A 27,684-nucleotide genomic window follows, 5' to 3' on the forward strand; every position below is an offset into this window, starting at 1 on the left:
GCCTAAAATTGGCTCTAAGGAAGAAACCACAGGAGTACAGTTATCTCCTAGAGAAGTAAAGCTCCACAACTGTCAAAGAGAAGACATTTGGGAGTCTCTTGGACAGAAAGGAGACCAAGTCAACCACTACGTAAAGAAATTAATTCAAACTATTTGGTTGGAAGTCAAATGCTGAAGTTTAAATATTTTGGCCACAAACTGAAAAACAGGACTTGGTAGGAAAGATTGAAGGGAAAAGGAAAAGGGGATAGCAGAAGATGAGATAGATAGGCAGGGTCATGGAAACCACAAACATGCACTTGGACGGATTCCACGAGTCACTGGAAGATAGAAGGGCCTGGCGTGCTATATGGTCAGTCCCAAAGAGCCAGACATTACTGAACAAAGCAACAAAGGTTGCTCTGTTCAGATGGGGTGCTCTCTGAAAGATCATGCTAATGAATTAATCTTAACGTACTGGCTTCAGGGAGGTTCAAGGCACTTGGGACCTGGAGTCAGAGGCAAGAGGAAGAAGAGTCTTTGATGCCAGGCTTTTGGAAAGTATCCAGGGACTCCACCTACTAATACTGTTTTTTCATGGAAAGGACAAACAGTGCTGACTATTCCTTTGGTTTTCTAAGAAGTGTTATATTTCTCTATGGGGGAATTCAAGTTGAAGTCCTCAAAAAAAGATATCCCCACCCCCCCCACTGCCCAGGTTCTGCCCTCTAAGTTCTGCCTGTGAGGAAGGCTTTTAAATTGGTAGGCAGTGCCCTCGTGTGGCAGAAATCACAACTGCATCCACCCCCACTTAATACTTACATCCCTTGTCCTAACCACCCAAGGCAGCAGCTCAGAGGTGACAGCTGGTCAGATTGCTTGGGCTGACAGGTGGTGCCAGAGGTGGGCAGAGAAATGAATTCTTTGTCCCTTGTGCCCCTTGGCACTCTGTATATAACTGCTGCTTTTCAAGCTCCAAGGATATCTTCTGACCCTTCAGCACCTGCCTTAGCACTCCATTAGGCCTGGCAGGTTCAAGATAGGATGCTACCTGAGAAGAATTTAGTCCACATGTGTGACACACACTCAGGACTGAAGCCCATATTGTAGGGATTGGTGGTTAACTAGAGAGGAATCAGAGAAGGAGGAAGTCTAGAACAAAGAATAATGACTGCTCTCCAACATATTCAAAAAAGGGGGAAATGCCCTGAACCTTTCCTGCCAGCTCTCCATAGGCCCTGGGCCCAGGTTGGCACCTGAGCTCTGATAGAGGGTGACATCTGGTGGCTGATTCCTCCTTATGGCCAACATACTCTCTAGTCCCTGGGGAAGTTCTGGGAATTAGTGGAATCTCACAGCCTCAATTCCTTCTCCATGGGGGCTTAGCCAAAGTCCCTTCTCCAAGCTGGTCATTCACAATCTCAAACTGGTAAAATGAATCCCTATGGATTCAGACCATTGATGCTTTCTCATCCACTGGAAAAGGGCAAATAGGGCAGGTTCATTACAGTCAGACCTTTTCTTCCCAACTTTCTTCCATCATCTTGTTTTACTAGCACCTTCTTCTCATAACCATCAAATGAGAGAACTGACTCTTTTCTATTTGTGGGATATAAAGCTGTAGCAGGAAGATTTTCTCAGTAATCAGGGCTGAAAGTCACTGAGGTATGGAATAGTCAAAGAGAAAAAGGCCTTTTTTTTCTCTTTGGAAATATTGAAGGAGGAAGAGAAAGATACTTTTACCATCATACTATTCTGAACTAGTTGACAGGTAATCCTGTTTGGAGGCAGGCAAGTTGATTTTTGTAAGGCACTTTGACTTGCCTGGGTCAGGAACTGGGAAGATAGTTGGCAAGTCTGTATAAATACTGGAACAGGATTTGAACTTACCACACAGGATGTACTGGATCTTCATCAAGACCTGAAAGGGAAGTCAAAATGTAAATTAGTTAAGAAGATGAGGATAGCTCTTCCCTACCAACTGATTTTCTATCTACTACATCAAGCTGCCTTTCTCCTGAATAGGAACATCCCTACCCCTTCTTCCTGGTATGAGGTATCTACATTTCAATTCTTCACCTAGAATAAATGGTCACATTCTGAGAAGTCTTCATTCAAAATGCCCCTCTGAATACCAAAGGGTACCCAAGGGAAATGTTGGTTTTAGAAGTTAAGTGATTTATCCAAGGTCACACTGTTAGATAATGAAAAAATGGTGATAAGACACCAAGTCTTTAAATTCCCAGCCCAGCATCCTTTCTTTCTTTTTAAAATTTTTTTTTTTATTTATTTAAGGCAATAGAGTTAAGTACTTGCCCAAGGTCACACAGATAGGTAATTAAGTGTCTGAGGCCAGATTTGAACTGAGGTTCTCCTGACTTCAGGGCCAGTTCTCTATCCACTGTGCTACCTAGCTGCCCCCATGTATCCTTTCTCTTAACCACTGTATGATGTCTCTATGGGGATGGTATCTAAATGGCAAAGACAGGCTATAGGTACCCAAAATGTGACCAAATGAAGGCTAAGCCCTGAGAGTTGGGGCTATTTCCAGTTGAATTTCCTAAGGCAGTTGTTCAGCTGTTTTGTATCACTAACCCCTTTGAAAGTCAGGAGAGGGAGAGGGAGAGGGAGAGGGAGAGGGAGAGAATGAGGAAGAGGGAAAGGGAGAGTTTGCCTTGGACACAGGAAGACCTGATCCAAATGTTATCTATATGACTATAAGCAAAATATTTAAATCCCTCAGTCTCCTGAACAATTCTAGAAGTTAATTTATTGCTCATCTGCATTTCCCAGCAATGAAATCCCAGACCTAACCAATCCCCTGCCCTTCCCACCAAACAAAAATGTGGAAGGCAGAAGGGGCAGAGGGCAAAGGATAGTAGGGTATGTGAAGTATGGGAACCTAGTATGGAGAAAAGAAAACTGAAGATTAATGATTGCTTAGTTGCTAACCCTTGATGGGTATCCAGAAGATGGTAAACAGTTCACTGATGGTGAGAATAGAACAATGAAAAGGAAATGGATTGCTTCATGGAAGTAGTTGTGAGACTTTCTAACTAGAAGTATCTGTGGTATCAGAACTAATGACCAAATTGGGGCTTCATCATCTCTTTCTCCAAAGATATAGGGAAAAAATTTAAAAAAAATCAGCATGTTAAGTCCAGTTCGACTAAGACACTGAGGCAAGACAAAGGAGAAAGTGAGGGGTATCCCACTAAGCTGTGAAACTCTCTCTTACCTGATTTCAGAATCCCAGAAACTTGTAGAAGGATGCCAAGAGGTTTGTCAGGGCTTTAAATGTGGTATTATTCTGTAGGCATGATGCCCATTCCTCAAGAGCCTTCCTTCCAATTATTAATTTGCTCTATAAAGAAAGAAAAGAAGGCAGGTCAGTATTATAAGCAAGAATCAAAGAACCTCAGATCAGAGAAGTTATTCCCAGCAGGGAACACTTAATTAATATGTGCCATCATTAGAAATTATGACAATCTTCCTATCTCCTTAAATACTATCTCCTAACACATGGAAAAACTGGAACTAGGTAGGCAAGTCTTTATTGATCTCCTGGTGAATAGTTTTAAACCAGAGAGGGTAGATACAGGAGCCAGTATATGCTGGGCAAGGTCACAATTGCTACCTTTGGAGTGAAGGAAAAAAAATCCAGGACCCTGAACCCAAGACCCTTGGGAATGGTAATGCCTCCAGCTCTGTGCCTCCAGTCATCATCCTAGGAAGTAGCCCCTATCCAGATGCAGCCTGGCAACTGGCTTATAGCCAGGACTACTGAAATTCCAGAAAACAAAGTTCTAGTCAACAAAAACTTTGACATAGTTATATGGTCCAATATCAGAAACAGATTATGATTTTTATCAGTGGAAATGATGCTAAGGAAGAGGAATTCATATCTGCTTTGCCCCATGCCCTTAGTAGCATAGGGACCTTTCCCACTGATGTAAAGTCGTTTTCCACATTAGAATGTACATGCTTTAAGAGGATAGTTTTTCTTTTCCACTTGTATCCTCAGCACTTAGCACTGTGCTTTATACTAAGTATGCCAATAAATTTTACATTCATTCACTCAAAGCAAACATTTAAGAGTACCGATGAAAGAATAGACACCATTCCCTAGAGGCATTGTGATATAGAGGAGAAAGAATACTGGCCTAGGAGTTCGATCACCTGGAGTATAGTCCTTATTCCATTACTGACTTGCTGTATGACCTCAGATAAGTCATAGTCTCTTACTGCCTGCTTCACAGGGTGAGGGTGAGACTCAGTTGAATTATTTATTATATGTGAAAATGTAAAGTGTTACACAAATGCAAGGTATTATTATTCCTAACCCTAGATAGCAACAGACACAGATTTTTTTTTGAAAGCACTAGTCTGATGGAGACAAGACAGACATGAATCAAAAGTAATAAAAAAAAACCCAATAAACCACAAAATTATACATGCAAATTTTGCAGGAAAAGTGAGTCATATATTGAGTTGGTGGGTGTGACTGTTGTGTGGACATATGGATCACAATCCTTTAAGAAGTGGGCTCTAACTTCTCTCAAAGATGGTTTAGTGGATAAGAAAAGGCTTTGAATATGTGGCAATTTATTTGCAGTGATTTAGGTGAATAAGAGATAAATTCTTTGTCACCAAGTTAGGGACCAAGTTGCATAGAGTCCAGTCCTATATTGTACCTCTTGCCTCACTCCCATCAACCTTGGGGTTGATAGGCCCAGATGATAAATATAAGGAAAAAAGACAGAACAACTGGATTCCACTTTATCAGAAGCCTTAGTGTTCACACTGTTATCTCCTTATACTCCTAAACTTAATTAATGACATTGCTATATAAACTCTTTAGCTGACTCTTCCTCACTTTTTTCTTTCATGGTTTAGTCCTATCTTGGAAAAAAAAAGCTAGAAATAAGGAGTCTCCCACTTTATCATGTTGGCACTTCTAAACTATGCATCCAAAGCAAAGTACTGGTCCAAAACCACAGTATTGAAAGGCTTTATCTACCACCAGGTGGAGGCTACCCCCTCCCCTAGGCACATGCATCAGAATACCCTCAAAAGGAGTCCTATCAAGCTGAGGGCTTACATTCTTTTTGCAAGCTTCAGAGACTATTTTGACTTTGGTTCCCTATCTGTTAAGTGTGTCTATTACCTTTTTTACCTTCTCCCTCCTTTAAATTTCAATGTGTCTGTATTATGGCTCAAAGAATTCAAACTTAGCAAGCTATCTCCTGATACTAATAATCTTTTTTTTTTTTTTGCCATGCTACTCCTCCATTGGAGGATGATGGTTGTCCTAAGACCACCACAACTTACAGATGAATAAGAATGGAGAATATCAGAATTCCCAGCCATGACCATAACTAGTCATATTCCCAAGTGCACTGGAGCTTGACTGTAAAAATGCCTTTCTCTCAATTTGGATGGCACTTGCATGTTATTCATTTAATGACAAAATGCATTAAAGCTTCTCAATGTCTTTTCCCTATTATTTCTCCACTCCCTAGACAACTGGTGTCTTATTCTCCTCTATTCTTCTCTCCCTCTCTCCCTCCATAAGTATGTATGCACATATATACATACACACATATATGTAGGTAATATGAAAAAAAGTGGTATAGTAGAAAGAACACTGGTCTTAGCACTCTGTCCTGATTCTTGGTCCTAGTTCCTCCAACTACATAGCTAGGATATCTGGACAAATCATCCCTTTCACTAATGGCTGAGAGGAATTCCCTTATCTTTTATACAACTAGAAGGCTGTAACAGATGATCTCTACAGATCCTTTATTTTCCAATATTCCCTGATTCTATACCTTGGCATAACTCAATTTGGAGAATACTCAGTAGGTGAAGCATCTAAGCCACTTGAAAATGACAAACCCCACCACTGCATCTCTTTGCTTGGGCTTAGCCAAATGGGACACCTGAACACTTAACCAAAGTGAGCCCTGTATAAAAGCCTTTCTAGAGCCTCTTTTCCTATCCAGAGAGTGAAATCTAAGAAAGCATATCCATTCGCTCCAACTCAAACTCTACTGAAGAAGAGTATAGACTAAGGTCACTTGGATGGAGAAAAGAAATGAGAAATTAATCTCAACACCCTATTCTACCTTCAATACTATTAGTAACCACCTAGTCTTTGTTCTTAGGCAGAAGAAGGGCATGTGATTATATCCACAGTATAAATATTTATACACTACTCCCTTAACAAGAGATACATTTTTTTGGCCTTGTTCATATTGTTTAAGGAGGCCCTTCAGAAGTATGTGTTTAGGGAATGAGACTACAATGACCCAGCCCTCAACTCTCTCCAAAGTCAGATGAGGAGAGAAAGACAGGAGCCACTTGGCTTCCTATAAATTGTTCTGTCCTTCCTCACAGCTGCAATCAGGAGCTAAGGGCTCCCGCAGGCCTTGTTCTGATCTGCTGCGGGCAAAGGAGAGTTTTTTGAAACAGAGAGGACTTGGCTGCAGCCCCGTTTCAGCTGCCGGTGGGGTTGGCTAATGGGCTCGTTCAGCAAGACCCCCGCCCGATTCACTAAAGAGTCCCCTGCTGGTCCCCTCCCCATTCCCAACCCAATTAATAAACAGCTCCCCCCCACTCTTTATGGCTGTGGGAGCAAAAAAGATGGAGATACAAATGACCCCAAGGGAGAGAGAGAGAGAGAGAGAGAGAGAGAGAGAGAGAGAGAGAGACCTACCAAGCATTGAGTAAGAATGTGCTGTATCCATAGACAGATGCTGTCACAGACTGGATACACCCTACTTTCAAAGCTCTAAGGAAAAAAAGAAAGAATTGGCAAAACTTCACATTTTTCTTTCCCACACCCAGGACAAATTGACCAAAACCTGTCAGGCATAATTTCCAAAAAGCAAGGCTATTGGGATAAAGGACACAAAAGCTACTACTGCTAATTCCTTTCTCTCATTTTCCCCTAGTTCACTCTTCAGGATTCCAATTGAGTCCTATAGTCTTTAGTGGGAGGATTGGGGCAAAAAACAAATAAACAAAAAAATGGTTTACAGATTTAGAGCTGGAAGGGATGGATCAAGTTAGTCCAAATTCTTCATTTAAATATGAGGGAAAATGAAGCTTAGAATGAGGAAGTGACCTGCCCAAGGTGACACAGATAGTAAGAGCCAGGACTTAGAACCTACTTCTTTCACCTTCAGATCCCAGGCTCTTGTCACTTGTGCTTAGCTTATGGAGCCTCACACCACATATGTTCCCCAATATTGAAGATGTAATGCCCTTTCCCCCTAAAAAATAAAACATACTGCAAAATCACCACAAAATCAGTTTCTGAAGTTGACAACATTGAGTTACCACCTTCATTTTTCCCATTAAAATTAGCACGTCTTTCTAGGTTTTCCTGATTCTGTCCTTTAGTCTCACCAGAACTTACTTTAATGTAGGTTCTCATCATCTACCTCATGGTTTGACAATGGCAATAGTTAATCACCAATCCCTCTCTGTTTCAACTCATGCTAGAATCATCTTCCTCAAATGCCATTTTCATTGTCATGCCTCTGCTCAAGACATATGGAACCCCTAAGTTGTCAACCAAACTTAATTTGAATTTGAAGCATTTCAAGGCTACTCTAACTCACCAACCTCAATCCTCATAATTTTGTTCTAATAATTTTACTTGTACAGGCCAGACTCATTCTTATTCACATGCCTTTGGCTATGCCAGACCAAGTATCCAGAAGGCTCTACTTTCTCTTAGCTCCCCCCTTCACTCTTTTTCTTCCAATTGTCTCAGAGCATGCTTCCCCTAAGAAGCCTATCCTACTTACTCTCACTTCCTTAGTTTTTTAATGTATACTCATTAACATGTCTGCTGAGAGGCATTGTGTCAGGGTTATATTTTAGAGTCAGGAAGATTAGGGTTTAAGTCCTGCCTTACTGGCTGTAACAATGGGATAACTTCGTAGTCCCAGGAAATTCTCTAAGAATATAAATTACTAAGACTAACACTGATTTTTATAAGTGGAGGGAGATTCCACACTGGGAGTACCCTCTCCCCCACATCAGTGAAATCACAGGCCTCATCTAAAAGCAAAACTATACATTTACTTATAAGTGTTGATGGGAGTTTCTTTTCATTGTTGTTAAGATTCTTGTCTGCCTCCCACAACCTTCCCCAGTAGGATGCAGTTCTTAAAAACTAGAACCATCTTTGATTTCTCTACAGAACGCTATTCAAATCTGTGGATAGTAGGCACTCAATGTTGAATTATTGCTTGTCCATTGAAATTCTAAAAACAACTAAGTCCAGAGTCCAGGAGAACTTTTAGTCTAATGTCCATTCTACCATATCATACTGCCTTTTCCCAGAGAGACTAGTTTCTTGCATCTGAGATCACCAGCTCAGGGGCCTCAAGGACTCTAAGTATCTTCCAAGAACTACTCTAGGGAGGAAAAGGAAGGAAGGAGAGGCACAGAGGTTAGTGTGTCTTCAGTATGCATGTGAATGTATGCACATGTGTATTCTCCAAATAACCAGGGTCATACATATATGCTAAGCCACCTATCAGACTATTCTCCTCACCAATATGGAATTGGATATAATCTTCAAAACCACAAATTCAATTGTCTGATTTCAAAGCAAGCTACAAAAAGAAAAAAAAATGCTACCCACCTATAAGCTATGTGCTTCAACTTTCAAATAAGCCCCAAAATATGTGAAGGTTCAGCTTCCTCACTTTGGTTGAGGAAGAGGTAGAATGCAGATTATTTCATTCCTTGTACTCATGATCAACCCTTGCATTCACAATCCTTGACCTGAATCCTTAGAATCTAAATCACAATCCCAGAGCCTTCATATCCTGGACTTCAGGTAAATCTGTGCCCATTTTTAAAGGTCTCTAAAGATAGAGATCTCACAACAACCCCTCACAAAGTTCCCCTTTTCAGTGTTTACTACTGGTAAGGCCTTCCTAATGTTTAATTTTTACCTTCTCAAGGTTGGTCCTCTATAGTAATAAAAATGCACATTTCACCATCTTCCACAATTCTTTTTAAATGTATAATTAAAGACAGTAAAAATAATTATGTGTAGAGGGTGAGCCACTCTTCCATTTCCTCTAGGACAATGATATCTTCAACCTTTTCTTTGAGTATTTGTATTGTCTACTCTTCTCTCCCCTAATCAGGTATTCAGAGCTACCCAAAGAAGAAAAAACCCACTGGACAGGTTAGGGATAACATAGTAAAACTTAACTTCTCCTTCCTTCTTATTCCTGAATTACTCACTTGGGATGCATAAAGAGGTTTAACCAGGATCATTACATGAGTTATGCCTTCTCCAGCAGGAATCTCTTAACCCTGACATCCAGCTGCGGCATGCCAGTCCTATACTTCTAACCTTAGGGGAATAACTATTGATCACTGAAACAGTGAATACCTAGAAAGTAGGAGCCAACCTATAATCTATGAACTTTTAAGAAACATCTTTTGATAATTATTTCAACATAGTAGATTTCTTAGTAATCATACACGTATATATATATATATATATATATATATATATATATATATTTAATGACAGTACTTTAAGTGGGGTCCATTGATTTTACCACAAGGAGATCCAAGACACACAAAAAGGTTAAGAACCTCTGCTTTGAAATGAGTCATTCAGTTCTCCCCAGTTCTCATCTACTCTAGAGATATCTGAATATCCCAAATTCTTTCTTTTATTCTATAGCTCTTACTCTCTCCTTCAACTTCTTTACCTTCAATCCTCTTTTAGCACTTCTGTCACCTAGCAGGAATTAATGGTTCTAATACCGTGTTGGTTAGATTCAAGTATTCTGAAGTTGGAAACAGTCTGGACTTTGGAGCTCACACTTTCTCATTCGCATTTGACTGCCCCTTTCACAGGGCTAAACACTAACAATTGCTTTTTCTAGAGAAGTGAAAGTTGAGGAAAAAAATTCTTGCTCCCATTCTAAATATCCACAGCAATGAGTCTCTCCTGAGTTAATAATGAGCTGATTTATGTTAAAGGCTAGCTACATAAGCAGGGTCCCCTCCTACTTTGCCTATCAACTCTTTCAACTTTACCTCATTCCTCTAACTCCTCTTTGGTCTCACATGTTAATGGGGCATAAGAATCCACTCCTGGAAAAAGTTCAAAAGACTTCTTGAGTCTCACTTAGAAGCCAAGGTCTTTTCACCCACCCTAGCCTTAAAACTTTTTCTCATCCTTTTGTAGCCTCTCAAGAGATGGAGAAACAAAAAAGTACTTCCTGACTCCCTGGGAAATGGTATGCTTTGAATAAAAAGTCTCTGGTTTCTCCTTAACTACTAGACAGGAAGGAACTTTGAGAAATCACTTTAACCATCCTTTTGTCTTCAAACCAAAGTCCACTTAAACCAATCCAAAGCAAAATTTCCAAAGAAAGGGATTCCTCCAAAAAAAGGGGGGGGGTCCTCAATTCCAGAGTCTTAACTATCTTGGGAAAGTTCTTTGTATTTTAACATAATTTTCCTATCATGAGTCATGCCCATGTATTCTTTTCCCAAAAGAATAAACTACAGTACAGATCTGAAGCTGACATAGGAAAGGTAAGGAAAGTCCCACTGAGAGAACACCCACCCCAAAGGAACCCTGCCTAGAGAGTAACTGTTCAACTCAAGCTAGCTTCTAACTTCCCTTTTTCATCTCCAGAACATTATCTCTGAGTCAGGCACATGAGAGAAATCAAGTGTCCAGGTACAGATGAAGGTGGCCCAGGGATCAATCACCTGGACACTGGAGTAGCCCTCCTATGCCTTATCATGTTCAATATGTTCCTTTCATGCCTTCCCCTTCAGTCAAAGGCAACAAGACCATCTACATCATTTAAAATGATAGGAAAGCCTCAGAGTTGGCTGGGGCTGACACAGGAAGACTCCCAGTTCCCTTCTTGCCCAGCTGGTGGGCACTCAGCAAACCAGATTTATCTTTTCTTCCACTCTACCTCTTCAAAAAATAAACAAAACTTCCTATACCCACCAGTAAAACCAAAGGCCATTTAAGATAATGGTCTCTTCTGGCTTCCTCTTCTCTATCCTACAAATCCCCTACTTCAAATGGCTGAAAATCTGTATATTGATCTATGGACAACCTTTTTAAGACCCTGATGTGCGCCTATGGAACCCCAGGGGCAACCTCTTGAATCAGAGGTGCCCAACAGGAAAATAGCACATGGAAAGTCTAAGGCATAGGCTGAAAGGGAAGGGGTGGATACAGATGTGGATATATGATAGTGTCAAAAGCTGTCACTTAAGTGGTACACATACCAAAGACTGCCTCTCCTTAGAAATATAAAACAAGAATTGAAAAGAATCTTAGAGATCATCTAATTTTCTCATTTCACAGATGGGGAAACTGAGGCCCAGGGATGTTAAGAGACTTGCTTGAGATCATGAAGATCTTTAGTAGATCCAACTCATTCCAAAACCTTTGTTCTTTCCTATTTTCTATGCCATGTGCCTTCCCTGATTTGGAGTAAACTAATCTTATCTGGAGAAGATTCTTAAGGCCATAAGCAATAGGGGAGAGAAAAATTCTGTACCTGGGACCAGCACCCAATTCTGGTGCTCTTAGACCCAATGCTGCCCTGCTTATCTCCATAATAAATTCTGAATAGAGGGGTCTCAGTCTCTCCTGGGGAAGAGGTCAAAGCATTTCATCACTCTCCTTACGCTCTTTAGAAAAACAGAAATGAAGCAGAACCAAAAAATGTATGCTAGAATTTTTTTTGAAAAAAAGGACCCAATTCATCCTCAATATCTTAGGCTAAACAATTCTTCTGACTACACTAGAGAAAAATCCCTATCACACAGGGAAAAGTCTAAGTTGTGGAAAATAAACGTCAAAGTGGCAGGGGAACTTGTGGAATTGAGTTGCAAGGTTCTATTATATAGAAAAATGAGGAATGGACTTATGAGTGGAAGTCTTGGAGAAAGGACCATAGAGCTGGAAGGGACCTTAGAGATCACCTAGTGGTCTTTTTATAGATGAGGAAACTGAAAATGAGAGGTTTGGGGACTTGAAATTGGTTAAATATGGGTTGGAGTACTCAGTTAAAGATCACAATTTTCTGACTTTCTGCTAATAGGATCAATGCTCACTGCTGTGGACAGGAGTGCCTTACTTTTACCCCAGCTTGCAACATAAACAGGTTATCTACAACTTCCCTGGGGTTTGGCCATCAGAATAAGGTAGGACAGTATTAGCAAATACGTCCCAAGAAACAGCTAGTAAAACGTCTCATTCTCCTCAAACACTTTTGCATTAGGGGACGACTGGGGTTATGGGCTAAACAGCAATGGGTCTTTAAGACTTGAAAGTTAAAAAAGGCAACCTTGTACAAGCTATATTAATTTCCTGATCTTCAACTCATGTTTTCATTCCTCATGTCCATGTCTACCTACCAATTCTTCACTGGCCAACAAGCATTTGTCTTCCTCATCCCAATTTCCTCAAACTTTCTGTTAACTACATCTTCTTTCCCTTCTTTTTGAATCTTATCTTTGTCATTAGATTCACAGGTTGGAAATGAACTTATTAGAAGGAAGAACTTTAACCTATAACCTTCTATTCCATGGGGAATGGGGATAGATTTACTCAAGTGGTTATATAAGAGAAGAATCTGACACTAACACAGCTTTCATACAGTGAAAATCTCTGATTTGCTTCCTGGAGCAAACTAGGAAAAATGAACAATATAGCAACTGTTCATACCTAATCCCTCTGATGGAGACATCACAGGAACTGGAGGTGTTTGGTTTGAGACCTATGCTATTTCTTCACTTCAAAGGATTTTCTACTTTATTTTCACTTTAGCTGCAGCTGAGCTCAAACCCACTTACCTCTCCTGCATGGAGGAGTCAGGGTACATGAAGCTCAACTTTTGTGGTTTGGCAGTGCTACAATTTGCATAATCATTTATTTGCATAACCTTGCATGGTTATGTTTCAACTGTGTTCTTCACAGACTTCAACTTCATTTTCTCTTTAAAATCACATCTCAATTCCAAATTTCCCCATCTTTGTTCTCACTCCCAAATTCTCAAACATCATTTGCTTCTGATTACCCCTTAAGTGAAGAACACCCAATTTTGTAGTTTCAAGTCTACAGTGCACTAGATTGAGAATACCTGATTTCAAATAAGAAAATGACTTTTGCATATTACCACACCTGAGTAGAGGCTACAGAAGAAGGAAATGCAATGGAGCAAAAGTGGTACAGTAACAAGGAAATATTTAATTTTCCAATCTCCACTTTCCATTTTTATAAACTGAAAGGAAAAAAAATTTAATATATTACAAAATATCTGTACATAGACAAAGGTACACCCGGGGGTGGGGCAGGGAGGGAAGAAGAAGGAACAAAAAATGAGAAAGAGGGAGTTTATGGTGTCAGAAACCCAACTCAAAGAATAAAATGGTCACTGACACTTCTCTGCTATAGCAATCTCTGTCAAAACCTGTTAACCATTTCAGCACTGTAATTTTATATGTATATTACATATATATACACACACACATATATATGTATACACATATATTTATATATTTATATGGAGGGGATGTTTAAGGTGGAAGCAGCCTAATGAGACCTACTCAACTTGGTGTTAACTGTCCTGTTTTAAGCACATATCCCTCATTTAAAAAAAAATCATTTTTTCCTATGGACAGAGCAACTTAAGAAATCTGGGTCAAATCTTCCCAAAACAACAAAAAACATTCTTGTCAAAACAGTTTTAACCCCTCCCCCCATCCCTTATTCATGACATGGATTTCTCATCTGCTCAAAATAATGTTTAATATGTTTCTCTTCTTCATGGTACCAAAAAAAAAAAAAACCAACAACTCATTTCCCATTTTCAATGAGGTTAAACTATGTTTTGTAATTTTTCTTTTATCAGCGAAAGTGAAATTCTATCCAACTTTAGTTTCTACCATGTTTAAATACAGCTGAACAATTCATAAGTTATTTTTTCCTCCACTTGAATGCAGGGTATTTAAGAGATTTTTCCCCCTTGAAAAATTCAAAAATCCCCAATGCCTGTTTTTCTTTATAAAGTTTAGACAATGAATGGAGTGAAGGGAAATCACACGTACATACACACATGCTAATACACCTGTTCCCTTGCCTCAGAAGGGGTACAGGTTACAACAGGAAAGAAGCACAATGCTTAGAATATTTGGCATAATTTTTTTTTTAAATGGCAATGGTGGTGGTGGTGGGGAGTTGAGGAAAAATACACACCAAAAAACTGTGATAGATGACAGTTGACAACCAAAATACAATGAAAATGTAGAGAGAATTTTATTCAGACTGGGTGGGGCAACCAATTCTATTTCATTTCAGATACTTGTGAAAGTATCCCAAGCTCAAGTTCTTTATCAAAGGCAGAGCAGATTGAAGCTAAGTGCTTCAAATTCAGATAATAATCCCAAGTATAAAGGCCCATATATGAGGACTCCAAAGTCAACAGACCAAGAAGCTCAAGTGACTTTTAATGCAGGTCACCAACACTGTGTTGATGAGGTTAGCTAATTCAGCAGGACATCTTGGTACTGAAATATGTCAGGACCAGAATAGTTTTAGAAGATTCTCTTTTCCAATCACTGTTGTGTCACCATGGGCAAAAATTAGACCAAAAACCAAAATAAAATAAACACACACACACACACACTAGAACTCTGCCATTTGCAATAAAGGAAAAACCAATAAGCATTATGTATGTCTTTGGAGGTTTCTTCTTTCTTTAAAAAAAATAGTGTATTTTTCTCTTATGGTACTGCTTTCATATTCTTTCATTTGAATTCTGCAAATCCTCTCCCAGACTGCTAAAACCAACAGCCAATGTTTGCCTTTATTCATAAAAGGGGTCTAACTTTTTAGAAATCATATATATATATATATATATATATATATATATGTATATGTATATATAATCTATGCAGATAAAGACTCATGTGAATGTATGTACCTTTCTGAAATACTACATAGGCTGGTACTCATATCTGTCCTTCAATATGAAGCGCATACAGGTATATATACCTTCATATGTATCCCTCTCCCTCCCCTACTTCGGAACATTTACCTTTTTGAATTCTTGTGATAAGGCAAGGTTCTAACCAGGCAATCACAATACAACCTGCTTTAGCAAAACCAAAATAAACATGAAATTTCTCTGCAGGAACCTTCAAAAAGGATTGGCAGGGCATAAGTATGTGTACATAGCAAATATGACTCCTTCCCCCCAGTTCCTTAATTTTAAACTTAATAACAGTAAGAAAGTACCAGGTATTGATACATCTCCAGGAAAAAACACCTATTCTACACCCTTTTACTTAGTCTGTCCCCCCCCCCATCTTTTTTTTCCTCTGACAATATTTCAATGCTCTGTGGGAACCAGAAAGATCTTTAAATACTTTCTGACATCAAAAATATATATGTGTAAACAGTACACTAACTGCTATATCTTTAGCTAAGTACAGAGGCACTGTCTGTAACCCCAGTCCAGCAGCAATATCCAGGGCTGTCCCCATTTACAAACCAAAAAACTCCAGTATGTAGCACCTTCCCCACTTGAGTAGGGTTTTATGAACATTTTTTAAACCTTTTTTTTGGAATTGAAGAGTTACAGAGAACAATGTTGGGGTTTCAATTTCCTTTCCTTTATTTCAAAAAAAGTAAAGAATCATCCTGGGCTCTTGAGCTTCTAAAAGGTTCAATTTCCCCACACATGTCTTGAAAGGTTTAAAAAAAAAAAAGCCCTTCCAAAATGGGGCAAAAAAGGAAGGGAGGAAAAAAGTCCATGTTTGCCCAAAACAATCACATTCTGCAACCTGTTTCAGATGCAGAGAGAAGGCATACATGGAACAAACTTTGGGGACAGGAAATTTATCAGAAAAAGAGATATGTCTAGCAGCTTAACAGAAAAAGAGATTCACTTAAAAGCAAAAAGTTGGGGTGGCAGATGGGGGGGGGGTGCATTTTCTTAAACCAGCCAATGCATTCACAATTCTGTTCAATGCAGAAGGCTGAATGTTCTGAACTTTATTTTTTAAAATTATAAAATAGAAGTGGGGGGGATCAATTAAGAGGTAGAAGGGTGGAGGGAACAAAAACAAAAGAGCCTCCTCTCTGATTTTTGACTCAGAGCTGTAACTATTTTTTCTTTCCTGTCCAAATAGGGCAGATTCTGAGCTGCTAAACATTTAGTTTCCAATTTAATGACCCTCCCCAAACCCTGTCACCAGCATCTGCCAGCTAGGGCTAAAGTTGTTCCTGCTCTGGCCTCAGCCCAGTGAAGGGGGTCTGGCTAGCAAAATGCCCACATCAGTACTATGTAGAAATCCCACTAGTAGCAACTGAGCAAGAAATAAGACAAATAGCTTTGTAGTAGCCAAATGCAGACAATTACCTCAATCTGGCAAACGATTTCATTAAAAGGTTCATAGGAGAGAAAGAAGGGATGGAAAGGGAAGGAGTCTTTCAGGAAACCAGTCTCTTGGTTAATAAGGAACTCCTCTCCCTCTTCCCCCTCTTGGTGGGACTCTCCCAGACCCCCGATAGAGCTTTCCATAAGCAGTAGCCTGTGCTTGGGCTCCCCAGTTAAGGCTGGCTCCTGAACCACTGGCCCCAGTGGCCCCTGGCCCAAGTTCCCCATAGTTTTGCAATTTGGCCTCTGTGTGGACCACTGTATTGTTGCTTCCCTCGGCTTTCAGGAATGGCTGCCCGACCACTGAATGTAATGCTAAGGGGACCCTGGCAAATCGGAGGTCCTGGTCCCCTGGGAACTGCACTGACCCTGTGCCCTGGTAACTGCTCGACTCCCCAAGGTGGCTCACAGAGCCTGAGAAAGTCCTGCTCTTCGCCAGGGTCTGGGCCAAAGGTTCTGACAAGGCTGGGCCGGAATTGCGCTCATCAGTGTCAGTAGCACTGAACCCTGTTTCAGGCACCTCAGTGCCTCCGTAAGTCCTGCTTGGATGGGGTCTGGTAGAATATTCCATAGGTCTCAATGCCTGGTGCTCATGTGGCAGGTGGCCAGAAGGTTCCGTTTCAGGCTGGGATAAAAGCTGTAGTAGAGCGGCTGTCATAGCTGGGTTCAACTCTTGGGGGGCGCTGGAAAGATCGCCTTCAATCAGAGGGGGTGGAGGTGGCGGCGGTGGAGGTCCAGGGGGTTCAGGGGGTCTCTTCTCTGGTGGAAGAATGTGAGGAGGACATGCTGTGGAAGGGTTACTTCTTTTAAACACCATCTTTAAAATCACGTGATTACACACACATGCGTGCACACATACACACATAGACAACCACACACCTATACAAACAACCCAGAAGTGGAAAAAAAAATCAACTCTTAAGATTAGACAAATTAAACTTGTATGGAAAATTTAAAAAGTAAGTAAAACAGTCGCATGCTACATCTACCAAAAAGACATAAATTATTAAACTTCAAGGCATTTTTCTGGTTCTCCTTTGGGAGGAGGCCCTCTCTCCCCCTTTGTTCTCAAGAGATCATTCTTCTACCTTGAGGGCCCTTGGTAGCCCATTTAAGCTGTTGAATCAAATGTTATTTTTTTTTAAAGCAAGAATAGATAAAGTGGGGAGAGAAAACACATTTGATGTTCAAATTTGGGCAAGAATATTTTGTACAGAAATTGAAGATACAATATTAACCTGAAATAGATCTTAAGAGTACACAGGTTAGATGTAGCAAACTGGCAAACCTTTTATTTTTGTAAATCAGGAAATCCATACCTGTATCCCCAACTTTATGCATTTTCAGTTTTAAAAGTATGGTATATTCTAAAGATTTATTGTCCCATTCCCAATTCAACATCCTATTTTATGATAGAATTTGACAGATATTTTTAAAGGCAAGTTATGAAGAATCTGTTTTCCTACTTGCACCACTTTTCCACTGAAAGCAGAATTTGACAGTGCCATGTACAGTCATGCACCCATTGGGCTCTTGAAAAAAATTTATTTACCACAATGATGATGAAAATTAAGTGTATACAGATGAGTTAATACCATAGGCTTACAGCTCTAAATATCATTATATTCCTTAGAATAGTCCCTATATACCTTCCCCCCACCCCCTTCCAACATTAGCCCAGTTGGCTTAGCCATAGCAATTAATTTCTGATAATGAATTTCTTTTGGATCTAGTGTAGGGTGATAGATCAGCCTATAAAATTCTGGGGGGTCACCATGCTGAAGAGAAAGGTTTAATGCTTTGTAATGGTGTATTATTCAAATGACCAAATGTTCCTGTCTGTTACCACTTTATGTATGGATTCTTATACAGTCAACTCTTGTTATCTGAGCTACTTAGAGGACAGCAGTTGCACAGATAAACCAAAAAGTTTTTATTTGGCTTTAGAATACAGCATGGGTTTTATTTATATTTGGCAAGGCTACTATTAAAATAAATATGAATTCCCTGAGCACACATGTGAAAGCACTTTAAAAAGTTAAAAACACTATACATATACAAGTTTGTGTTGGGCAAATGGAAAGAGTAGAATTAGCATGAGGTTTAGATACCAAACACAGAGTAGGAACTTTATAAATACTCAATGATTGGCTAATTGCTAGGTGGCAGGGATTAAAAATAATAATAATAAAATAAAATCCAAACCCAAAAAAAACACATCTTGCCATGGAAAAGTCACAAATTAAATAAGTATACCCCTAGATAACTGAGAGCTATTAACATAAGCACCTTTGTACAAAAATTTCAGAGGATTTCCCCATCAACCCTTTATCATTCTCTCTCTCTCTCTCTCTCTCTCTCTCTCTCTCTCTCTCTCTCTCTCCCCATCCATCCATCCATCCATCCATCCATCCATCCATTCATCTATGAAAATCCACAGTGCCAGTTATAAACATTTTTTGGACCATATATATTAAAAATAAAATATTTTAATTCAGGGAGCAAACTACTTTAAAAACTCATAACTGTAAAGGAGGCAAAACTAAATTCATATTCTCTCAGTTGTATTTCCTTTCACAATAAATTTTATCTTTCCTTTCACAATAAATTTTATCTTTCATGCAAATGAGCCAGTATCTTATACTATATCTTGAGAGGAATCACTTTTTTCTGTTTTTCACGTGTATGAAGAAAACACCCTACTGAGAAATAGCAAAGTGGCTGCATTGTAAATAATCATTAGTATGGTTAATAATATTCCTTGCAAGAATCAAAAATAAAGATAACATTTTCATCTAATATACTCTTATATGGCTAAAGAATTTGAGGGATTAGTAGCACTGTCAATTCTTGGTGATCTGTGCAGTAACAAAATACACAGATGATTTAAAAAGTTTACTCAGCAATTACATAGCAGCTCAACAATAGTTAACAGTCTTTCACCATCTCTGACATCCCCAGCTTGCCCTCTGCTGGAAATGCTAAAAACAGCAAAATAACTCAAATCAAAGGCAGCAGGAAGGAGACAAGAAGGGAGAGACATGGTTAAGACACCAACTGGATTATCCAGTGGTAGGTACAGTAATGAGCAAAGAGGCATTTACAGTCACTCTGAAAGCAAATCCATCAAGTCATAGCTATAAGCCAAATTTAATCTTAACTTACAATTTCATCATTTGGTGGATTACTTGTTGGTTTTGTTATCAGGTGGGATTTCTTCACTGTGTGTTATTTAAAATGGAACATACTTCCCTTTTCAACAATTTTAATTAATAGTTGAGGGAATGTGTGTATTAGTAAGCCAAGTACTTAATTAGCTTTCTTTACTTTCCATGAAGTAGAGCCCTCTTAATTTCCTTTTGATTAAAGCAACACTGGAATCACTAGTTCTTATCTTGGCTCTGCTACTAACTAGCTGTGTGATCTTGGGCAAGTCACTCTAGATGTTTTCTCCACTATAAAATGAGGGGGGATGGACTTCACTTTATAGTCACTTTTTAAGTCAAAAAATTTCTAATTGGCTTATGCTGGTGCTTTTCTATAGTGCATGTATATGCATGTGGAGAGCAAGTACACACATTCCAAATCACACCACATGAAATTTGAAATCAGGAGCCTAAAATAGGAAGGCTAGTGAATTGAATCCTTATGCTTCTTCACATTCTGGGGTCTAAATGTATAACTGCAACTGCTAGAGAGTTGAAGACATTATCAGATATGTTTGCATTTTTACAAAATAAATTCAAACATCTTCCTCCATTACCCAAAATCACATTCAAGGTCTATCTGAGTGAGTGAAAGAGTGTTAGATTTCTTTACTTTTTATCTTGAAAAAGGCTTACTTCCTTCTAGGAACCCTTTGCATTATCCATTGTAAAGGTAGAAGCTTAAAAGAATGAAGTTTATATGCTACTATTTTTGGTAAAGGAAATGCATGGTATAAATTGTCTAATTAGGAAACATTCCAAAATGCCTCTGATTTTCCTTGTTCTTTTATCTTACAGGTACATATAGCAACTTAAAAGTCCAATATGTTACAGGCATAGAAATATGAAATATGAAATATGAAAAGGCCCAGAGATTTGGAAGTCAGATTTTTCATGTGCTAGGTCTGATTTGGCAACTACATATGTATATGGTTGTAACAAGATGAATCATCAGCCACAGTTGCCATTTCAATGCTTAAACACAGCTTAAGGATCCTACTTACCTACTTCCTGGGGGTTTGAAAAATGTACAAAGTATTTTTTGAGAGGCTTTGAAAGTTTGGGATGAAAATGGACAGGGAAGCAGAATGCCATTGGTGCTAGACTCTTCTGTAGATAAAGTTACAGAAAAAACAAACCCAAAGCCATTGATGTAAAAAAGAAAATGGTAAGAGATTTTTTTTTTTAGAGGGCAACAGCACCTGAGCTCAATGAGATTCATGACTGGTCTGTTTACCTGCTGCCTCCTCCTGTGGCATTGTGGGAGTTCTTCGAGGCCCCTGTGGCCCACTGCTCTTTTCTCCATTGCTTTCCTCCAGGTTGCCTGTTGGTTCCTGGGTTTTCATCAGCTGACTCAGGAGGACTGCCAGCACATTCTGCACGTCACCTGGTGTGCCAGATGCTTCAGGGGTTGTCTGCTCTGCTGAGGGTTGGGCTACTATGGCAGGGGGGGGTTCCTTCACAGTCTCCTCCAGGGTCACATGCTCAGAGTCCTGATGTTGGGAAGTGGCTTCATTAAGGGCATTGATGGATTGGTTTAGGGCCTCTAGCTGCTGTTGCATCTCTGGGTTGGAATGGACATTGAGCAGCTGTGCCATCTGAGGGATGCTCAGGTCAGTCTGGCTCTGCAGTAGGTTCAGTAACACTGCCAATTCACTTTGATTCAGCTGCTGTGTGATATCACCAAGGCCTGTGAAGAGACAGTGGAACCATCACAGAAGGAGGAGACAGAAAAGAGGGGTTAAACCCTCCTGAAATAGCAAAACCAAAAATCTTCCATTCCAGTAGACACTTTGAATTGAAAAAGTCTCACTCTATATACCCATTTCCCATGATAACTGTTATTTGATAAACTGGGAAGCATCTAGACACACTTAAGTAATTTTAAAAAAAAATCTACTTACTGTGAATTACAATTTTTATGCCAAATGAATAGTTAGATAAAAATGCTGATTTAATTTACTTTATAAACTGTATGATTCCAGGTAGAGATGAAATTGGTTAAGAAGACTGAGGAAATATTTGTTGTCTAAGAAAAGTTACTATATAAGCAAGACCTTGTTAAAATAACTCATCATACATATGTAGATATACTCAATTCAGAGAATATCTTTGATACAAACAGCCAAAAGAAACCCACGGTTATTCCTTGTAAGAACTATTCACCTGACATCAAGGTTTCACAGTGTGTGGGTACATTATGTTAAAGACAGAACTAGTACTAGGCCAAATTTGGTTTACCTAGTTTGATTTATGAAAAATTAATTATCTAGCATTTAGCTAATAGTTTGCTCAGTTTCTTTAAATTCAGTAAAGAAAAATGATATTTTAGCTTTGCCTGACCTAAATGCACAAGGCTATGTATCACTCTCTCCTCTTTCACTAAGATAGATACCACAGTTTTTACTAATTTTTTTTTTAGGCTTTGTTTTTTTTTGTTTTTTGTTTTTTTTTGCAAGGCAAATGGGGTTAAGTGGCTTGCCCAAGGCCACACAGTTAGGTAATTATTAAGTGTCTGAGACCAGATTTGAACCCAGGTACTCCTGACTCCAGGGCCAGTGCTTTATCCACTGAGCCACTTAGCCACCCTTACTAATGGTTTAATGGAAGAGGTTTAAAGGTCAAGTATACCATGTGATTTTTATATGATCTTTTAATAGCGACTCTCATCAGAATGGGACCTGTAACAAACACAAAAGTCTCAATTCCCACTACTGACCTATTGCATCCCCAGCCCCAGGTTCCACCTTGACAGGAGCAGGCTGGGGTGGTACTGGGCTGTTGTTCTTCACAGACTCCACATTTGCTCCTGAGGTAGTTTCTTTTCGAGCAGTTTTGGACAAAGGTGGTTCCTCCACCACAATGCCACTCTGCCTCTGACGTCGCCGTTTCTTGCTCCATAGTTCATGGCAATCCTGCCAGTGAGGAAGGCTGGAAAAGACAAGGGGAAATGTGTGTGGGAGTGTGGTAGGAATGAGGGTAACATACGAGAGAAAAAAAAACACAAATATTGACCAGGAAAATGAATGGAACAAATTAAGGCTACACTTTGGATAGACAAGCAAGTAAAATAAGATTTAGAGTTGGAATGGACCTTACTTCATTTACTTCAAATTCTTTTTTTTACAGATAAATATTCTGAGACCCAAAGAAGTGAAGTAATTTTCTCAAAGTTGCAAAGATAGTAAGTGGTAGAGTCATGATTCAAGCATAAGTATTCATTCCAAATCCAGTGCTCTTGGCACAATCCATGCTGCCTCCAATTAAAATGACTAGGTCTTATGATAAACCTTGGTTAATGAAAACAAAAAAAAGGAGAACTTCCTAAAATCAGGCTTGAAAGTCTTCCTAATATTAAAGATCAAACTTTCCATTTCAACTTAGAAATTCCATTCAAAGTTTTATAACATATGATTTCCCTTACTTGGTTAAGAACTTCTACTACTCTAAAAGAATATCTGCTCAGTTTCAGTATAATCAAAGAAGACTGACCTGTTACTATTTGCAAAGATATCAAAAATCCAGTAATATATTCTTTTGGAAACATTTCTCAATGTTGATTTGGTGAGGGGGAAAAAACAGAAAGATAAGGTACTTTGCTGTTTTTACCCATGTTCTATCTCCTCAACAATATACCATCAATTTCTTTATCTGTGAGATTCAGCATTTTATAATTTGGGGTATTTTCAGTCACCTTTTTATACAACATTGCAAATAGCTTCTATGTTGAGTCTCATTAAGACATGACAAAAAATTCTTTGTAAAACAAAAAAAAATTTCAGTAAAAGAAATGAGCAAATCTCACTATATAATCCACTTATCTCAAAAAATATTCAAAATTACAAAATTCTAGAATGAGAAAACAATCTGTGGTCTCTTAGAGATCAAAGTTAAAAGAACCTAATATATTAATTACTGACCATATACATCTTTTTTTTAGGGTTTTTTTTTTTTTTTTAGCAAGGCAAATGAGGTTAAGTGGTTTGCCCAAGGCCACACAGCTAGGTAATTATTAAGTGTCTGAGATCGGATTTGAACCCAGGTGCTCCTGACTCCAAGGCTGGTGCTTTATCCACTACGCCACCTAGCCGCCCCAGAACATATACATCTTAGACATTTCTTTCCCTAAACATATTTCTCTACTGTACTCATGGCAGGGAAATACTAAAAAAAACTGGGTTTTTTTTGTTGTTGTTTTTTTAGATTTTGCAAAGCAATGGGGTTAAGTGGCTTGCCCAAAGGCCACATGGCTAGGTAATTATTAAGTGTCTGAGGTCGGATTTGAACCCAGGTAACTCCTGACTCCAAGGCCAGTGCTCTATTCACTGCGCCACCTAGCCACCCCGAAATACTAAAAAAATTTGAAGAAATTCTGTGACATGTCCAAACACCAGAGGACTTGCTATCTGTCTGTCACCTCTATGGGTTAACTGAATATCTATCACCATTCGGTGTATTATAAGAGCCTCTGGGTTTTCTCTACAATTGAAAGCATTATATATTAAGAGCTGGAAGAGGTATCAGAGGCCATTTTTGTCCAACCTATTCATTTTACAGATTAAGGAACCGAGGCCTAGAAAGGTTACAGGACTTGCCCAAGGTCACACAGGTTATGTTATATGTTAAAGGTGGGATTTGAACCCAAGTTCTCTGACTCCAGAACCAATCATGTTGAGGTTCTCAGAAGATACTAGAGAAGAGACATTTATAAATTAAAATGGGGAAAGAGTTAAATTGTTACATCAAGGATCTGTGATTTCTTCAGTGGCATCCCAATACAGGTTGCCATCCTTCTATAACTTAGTAGATAAAGTCCTAAAGAGTATCTTGAAGCTCAAGGAAGGTATATGACTTGCCCATAGTCATAAGGCAGGTGAGCTCCAGAGGCAGAGTGCAGAGTGAGAACTTGGTGCTTCCTGACTCTAAGCCTTTCACTCTATAGTGTCTAACTCCTTCTTAGATTGAGGATGGGGGGGGGGGGGGAGAAGGGAAAAAGGGGAGGGGTAGTAATTAAGAAGAAAAAATGAAAGCAGATACTAAGAAGAGAAAAAAAATCAGATAATATGCTGGGATCTATCAGGAAATAAGTCAAATTTAGCTTTGTAATTTTTGAGTTTAGTTATCTTTCATGTTGGGACACTGTAAGCTAGTTGAATTCTCCAAGAACTGGCTTGACATGTTCAGGGGTGTAGGGAAAGGACTAAGGATACTTACTCTGGAGGAGCCATTTTGCTGAGATCAACATCCCTAAGAAAGTCGCTTTGCAGGGCCTGCTCAGCAGTGCAGCGCTTGTTAGGATCCAGTGTCAGCATGTGGTCGAGCAAGTCTAGAGCAGCCAAAGGAATACTGTAGAAGCAGGAGAAAAAAAAGGGGGGGGTCATTCTAAAGTGACCAGACTGTTTTTCAAAGCTGCAGTCTTCTACTAGAAGGTCTAGGAATTATTAGTTCCATATACCTTGGACAAAACAGTAATACTAACATACTTCCTGGACTCAAGGAATAGTTAAGAACAGTAAAGGTAACAGAGACATGACTGCATAAAATATTTTTAATATCCTATAATACAGAAATACATATAAAATATGTGTCAAGAACAAAAGTGAATTTAAGAATTTCAAAATAGTGTTTATTCACAAACAAAATACTACCAATTTTATATTATAGAAATGACTGAATGATGACAGTAGTGCTAATATAGTAATAAGTTCATTAAATGTGAAAATACACATTAATAACTGAATCCCTTGAAATTTCAAAAAAGCTATATGGCTCAAAGAAAATTTTTATATGACACTGGACAGTATGAAATCACTGAGGAGGCAGATAGTTATATATTAAAAAATGCAGAATACTATAATACATACTAAGAGTAGCCAAGACTATGCTACCAATATAAGACACAAGTTGTCTACTTCTGTCAAACTCACAAAGAGAATTCCTCACGCAGACGCCTACGGTATTGCTTTTTCGGTTTCATTGTATTGAAGTAGGGTAGTTTAATAACATCAGGCCACACAGCTGGACAGGGGCTGCCGCAGAGTCGACTAGAAGCAAAAAAGAAAACGTGTAAAGGAATGAGTCAGCCATATGCTTTTTGAAAAATCCAGACACATAACTACCACCTCCTGAGGTTCTGGGATAAGATTAAATTCAAGGGCAAACTGGAAAGATGAGATTTTGAGATCTCCTTCACTTTCTGAAATATTTAAGAGGATGGGAGAAAGAAGTATCTGTTTCTGTTTTGTTTAGATATCAATAACTTAATTTACATTTCCTAACCTACAACCAATAGGCAGCTAGTGTAACAGTGGCTAGAGAGGCAAGACTCATCTTCCTGAGTTTAAATCTGGCCTCAGACACATTAGCTATGTGACCTGGGTAAGTCACTTAACTCTATTTGCCTCAGTTTCCTCATCTGTCAAATGCGTTGGAGAAAGAAAAGGCACACTTCTCTGGTATCTTTGCCAAGAAAACTCTAAATGGATTCATGAAGAATCAGTCATAACTGGAACAATTAACAATAACGTACAACCAATGTCAACCTAAAATAAACTAGATACCAGGAAGTCAATTTACGGCAGAGGAAAAAAGTGGTTCTGGACAACCAGGAATGCTATCACAAATATGCAGAGTAGAACTAGATGAAGACTGATACTTCAATCAGCTTTTTGTTGGAGATAAAAACTTAGTTCCCTTAATCATATTAATGTTATTTTAAATTTAGCCTGTACAGAATCTTACTTCCATCCACAAAGTCAGCATAAGATCATCTGTTCAAGAAATCATCTGTGTAAAACAGATCTCCTAAACCACAAAGCTTAATAAAACATATTTATTTATACTACCATAACAGTGTATTTTACAAAACTACACACTTTGTGTAGAATGTCCTAAAGACTGACATGCAGCAAGACGTAATTATTAATGATGTGGTTAAAACAACTGCATTTTTGACACAAATGGATTTTAGAAGGACAGATTGTCACATCAAGAAATGCATAGGCACAATACACTTTCCTTCCTTCCCTCCCTCTACAGTTTTACCTGATTAGTTCAAGCTGAGCCAGTTCCAGATTAGCTTGAAAAATAGGTTTCTTTGTAAACAGTTCTCCAAGGATGCAACTGGGAAGAATAAAAGTAAGAAGTCAGGAGAGTAAATGCTGAAACCAATTTAAATAGTATCTTTGCTTTATGGGACAACCTGGGTTTCCTAATGGAATGATAACTTTCTGGTAGCTAGGAGCATGATCAAGACAAATTAACCAATTCATCTAATCCTGTTTAGTCCTATTGTCCTAGTGCTCTGCATAGTTTAAATGAAATCAACTATTACTGGAACATTTTTTTATTTAATCTAACATTTAGTAAATAACAAGTATATGCAAAGCACACTGCTAAAAAGAGTGTTACTATTTAAATGAATAAGACTTGGCTCTAACTGTCCAGTACTTTACAATTTAAGAGAATAGATAAGAAGTATACAAGTATTTTTAATACAAAACAGAATGTGTCAAAAGTGAGTAAGAAAAAAGCCTCTATTAGGTTGAACTTAATTCTATAGATCCTCCACTAAAGGATTTGAGAAGTTATCAAAAAAGATTAATCCAGTAGAAAAATAAAGGATGAACTAGAAGAATGGCAAATAATGTCAGAAAAACCAATTGGAAAACTAGTAGTCCACATAATAAAAGATCTTAATATATAAGCGCCCCCCCATAGGGACAGTTTCATCCTTTGCGCATTTCCATTTCCATTTAATGGCATAAAGACAGTGCTTTAAAAAAATGCTTGTTGACTGAACCAAAGTACTAGCAGAGAGAATGAAAAAGATGCTTTAAGCAAGAGATATTGCAAAGGAGGAATCAATAAGTCTTGGTAAAAGGGGAATAGTAAAGAAAATGCCAAGGTTTTATGGAAAACAATGATGCCATAAATGAAAACAGGGAAGTTGGAGTGAGAGTAGATTTGGGAGCAGTTCAAGGTGGGTAAGAGCAGATAAATCTGTTTGAAGCATAGTTGGAAATGCTCAT

General features: G+C 38.7%; 1 protein-coding gene across 7 annotated transcripts in view; it reads right to left on the reverse strand.

The window, feature by feature from the left end:
- Nucleotides 1-27,684, reverse strand: part of CDK12 (cyclin dependent kinase 12) — a 95,547-nt gene that overhangs the window by 32,757 nt on the left and 35,106 nt on the right. For 3 of the 7 annotated variants that reach the window (XM_074224038.1, XM_074224040.1, XM_074224037.1), the window contains exons 9-16: nt 26,699-26,776; nt 25,582-25,698; nt 24,869-25,000; nt 22,374-22,585; nt 20,892-21,344; nt 16,431-17,234; nt 3,218-3,343; nt 1,870-1,900 (exon numbers count right to left, since the gene is read on the reverse strand). In XM_074224038.1, coding sequence (XP_074080139.1) covers nt 16,522-17,234; nt 20,892-21,344; nt 22,374-22,585; nt 24,869-25,000; nt 25,582-25,698; nt 26,699-26,776 — 1,705 coding nt within the window. In that variant the 3' untranslated portion in view covers nt 1,870-1,900; nt 3,218-3,343; nt 16,431-16,521. Of the gene's footprint in view, nt 1-1,869; nt 1,901-3,217; nt 3,344-13,235; nt 17,235-20,891; nt 21,345-22,373; nt 22,586-24,868; nt 25,001-25,581; nt 25,699-26,698; nt 26,777-27,684 lie in introns of those variants that run through there. The other 4 variants (XM_074224041.1, XM_074224042.1, XM_074224043.1 and 1 more) reach the window with 4 other exon arrangements.

The sequence above is a fragment of the Macrotis lagotis genome, chromosome 2, assembly GCF_037893015.1.
Source record: "Macrotis lagotis isolate mMagLag1 chromosome 2, bilby.v1.9.chrom.fasta, whole genome shotgun sequence".
In the NCBI taxonomy this organism is placed as follows: domain Eukaryota; kingdom Metazoa; phylum Chordata; class Mammalia; order Peramelemorphia; family Peramelidae; genus Macrotis; species Macrotis lagotis.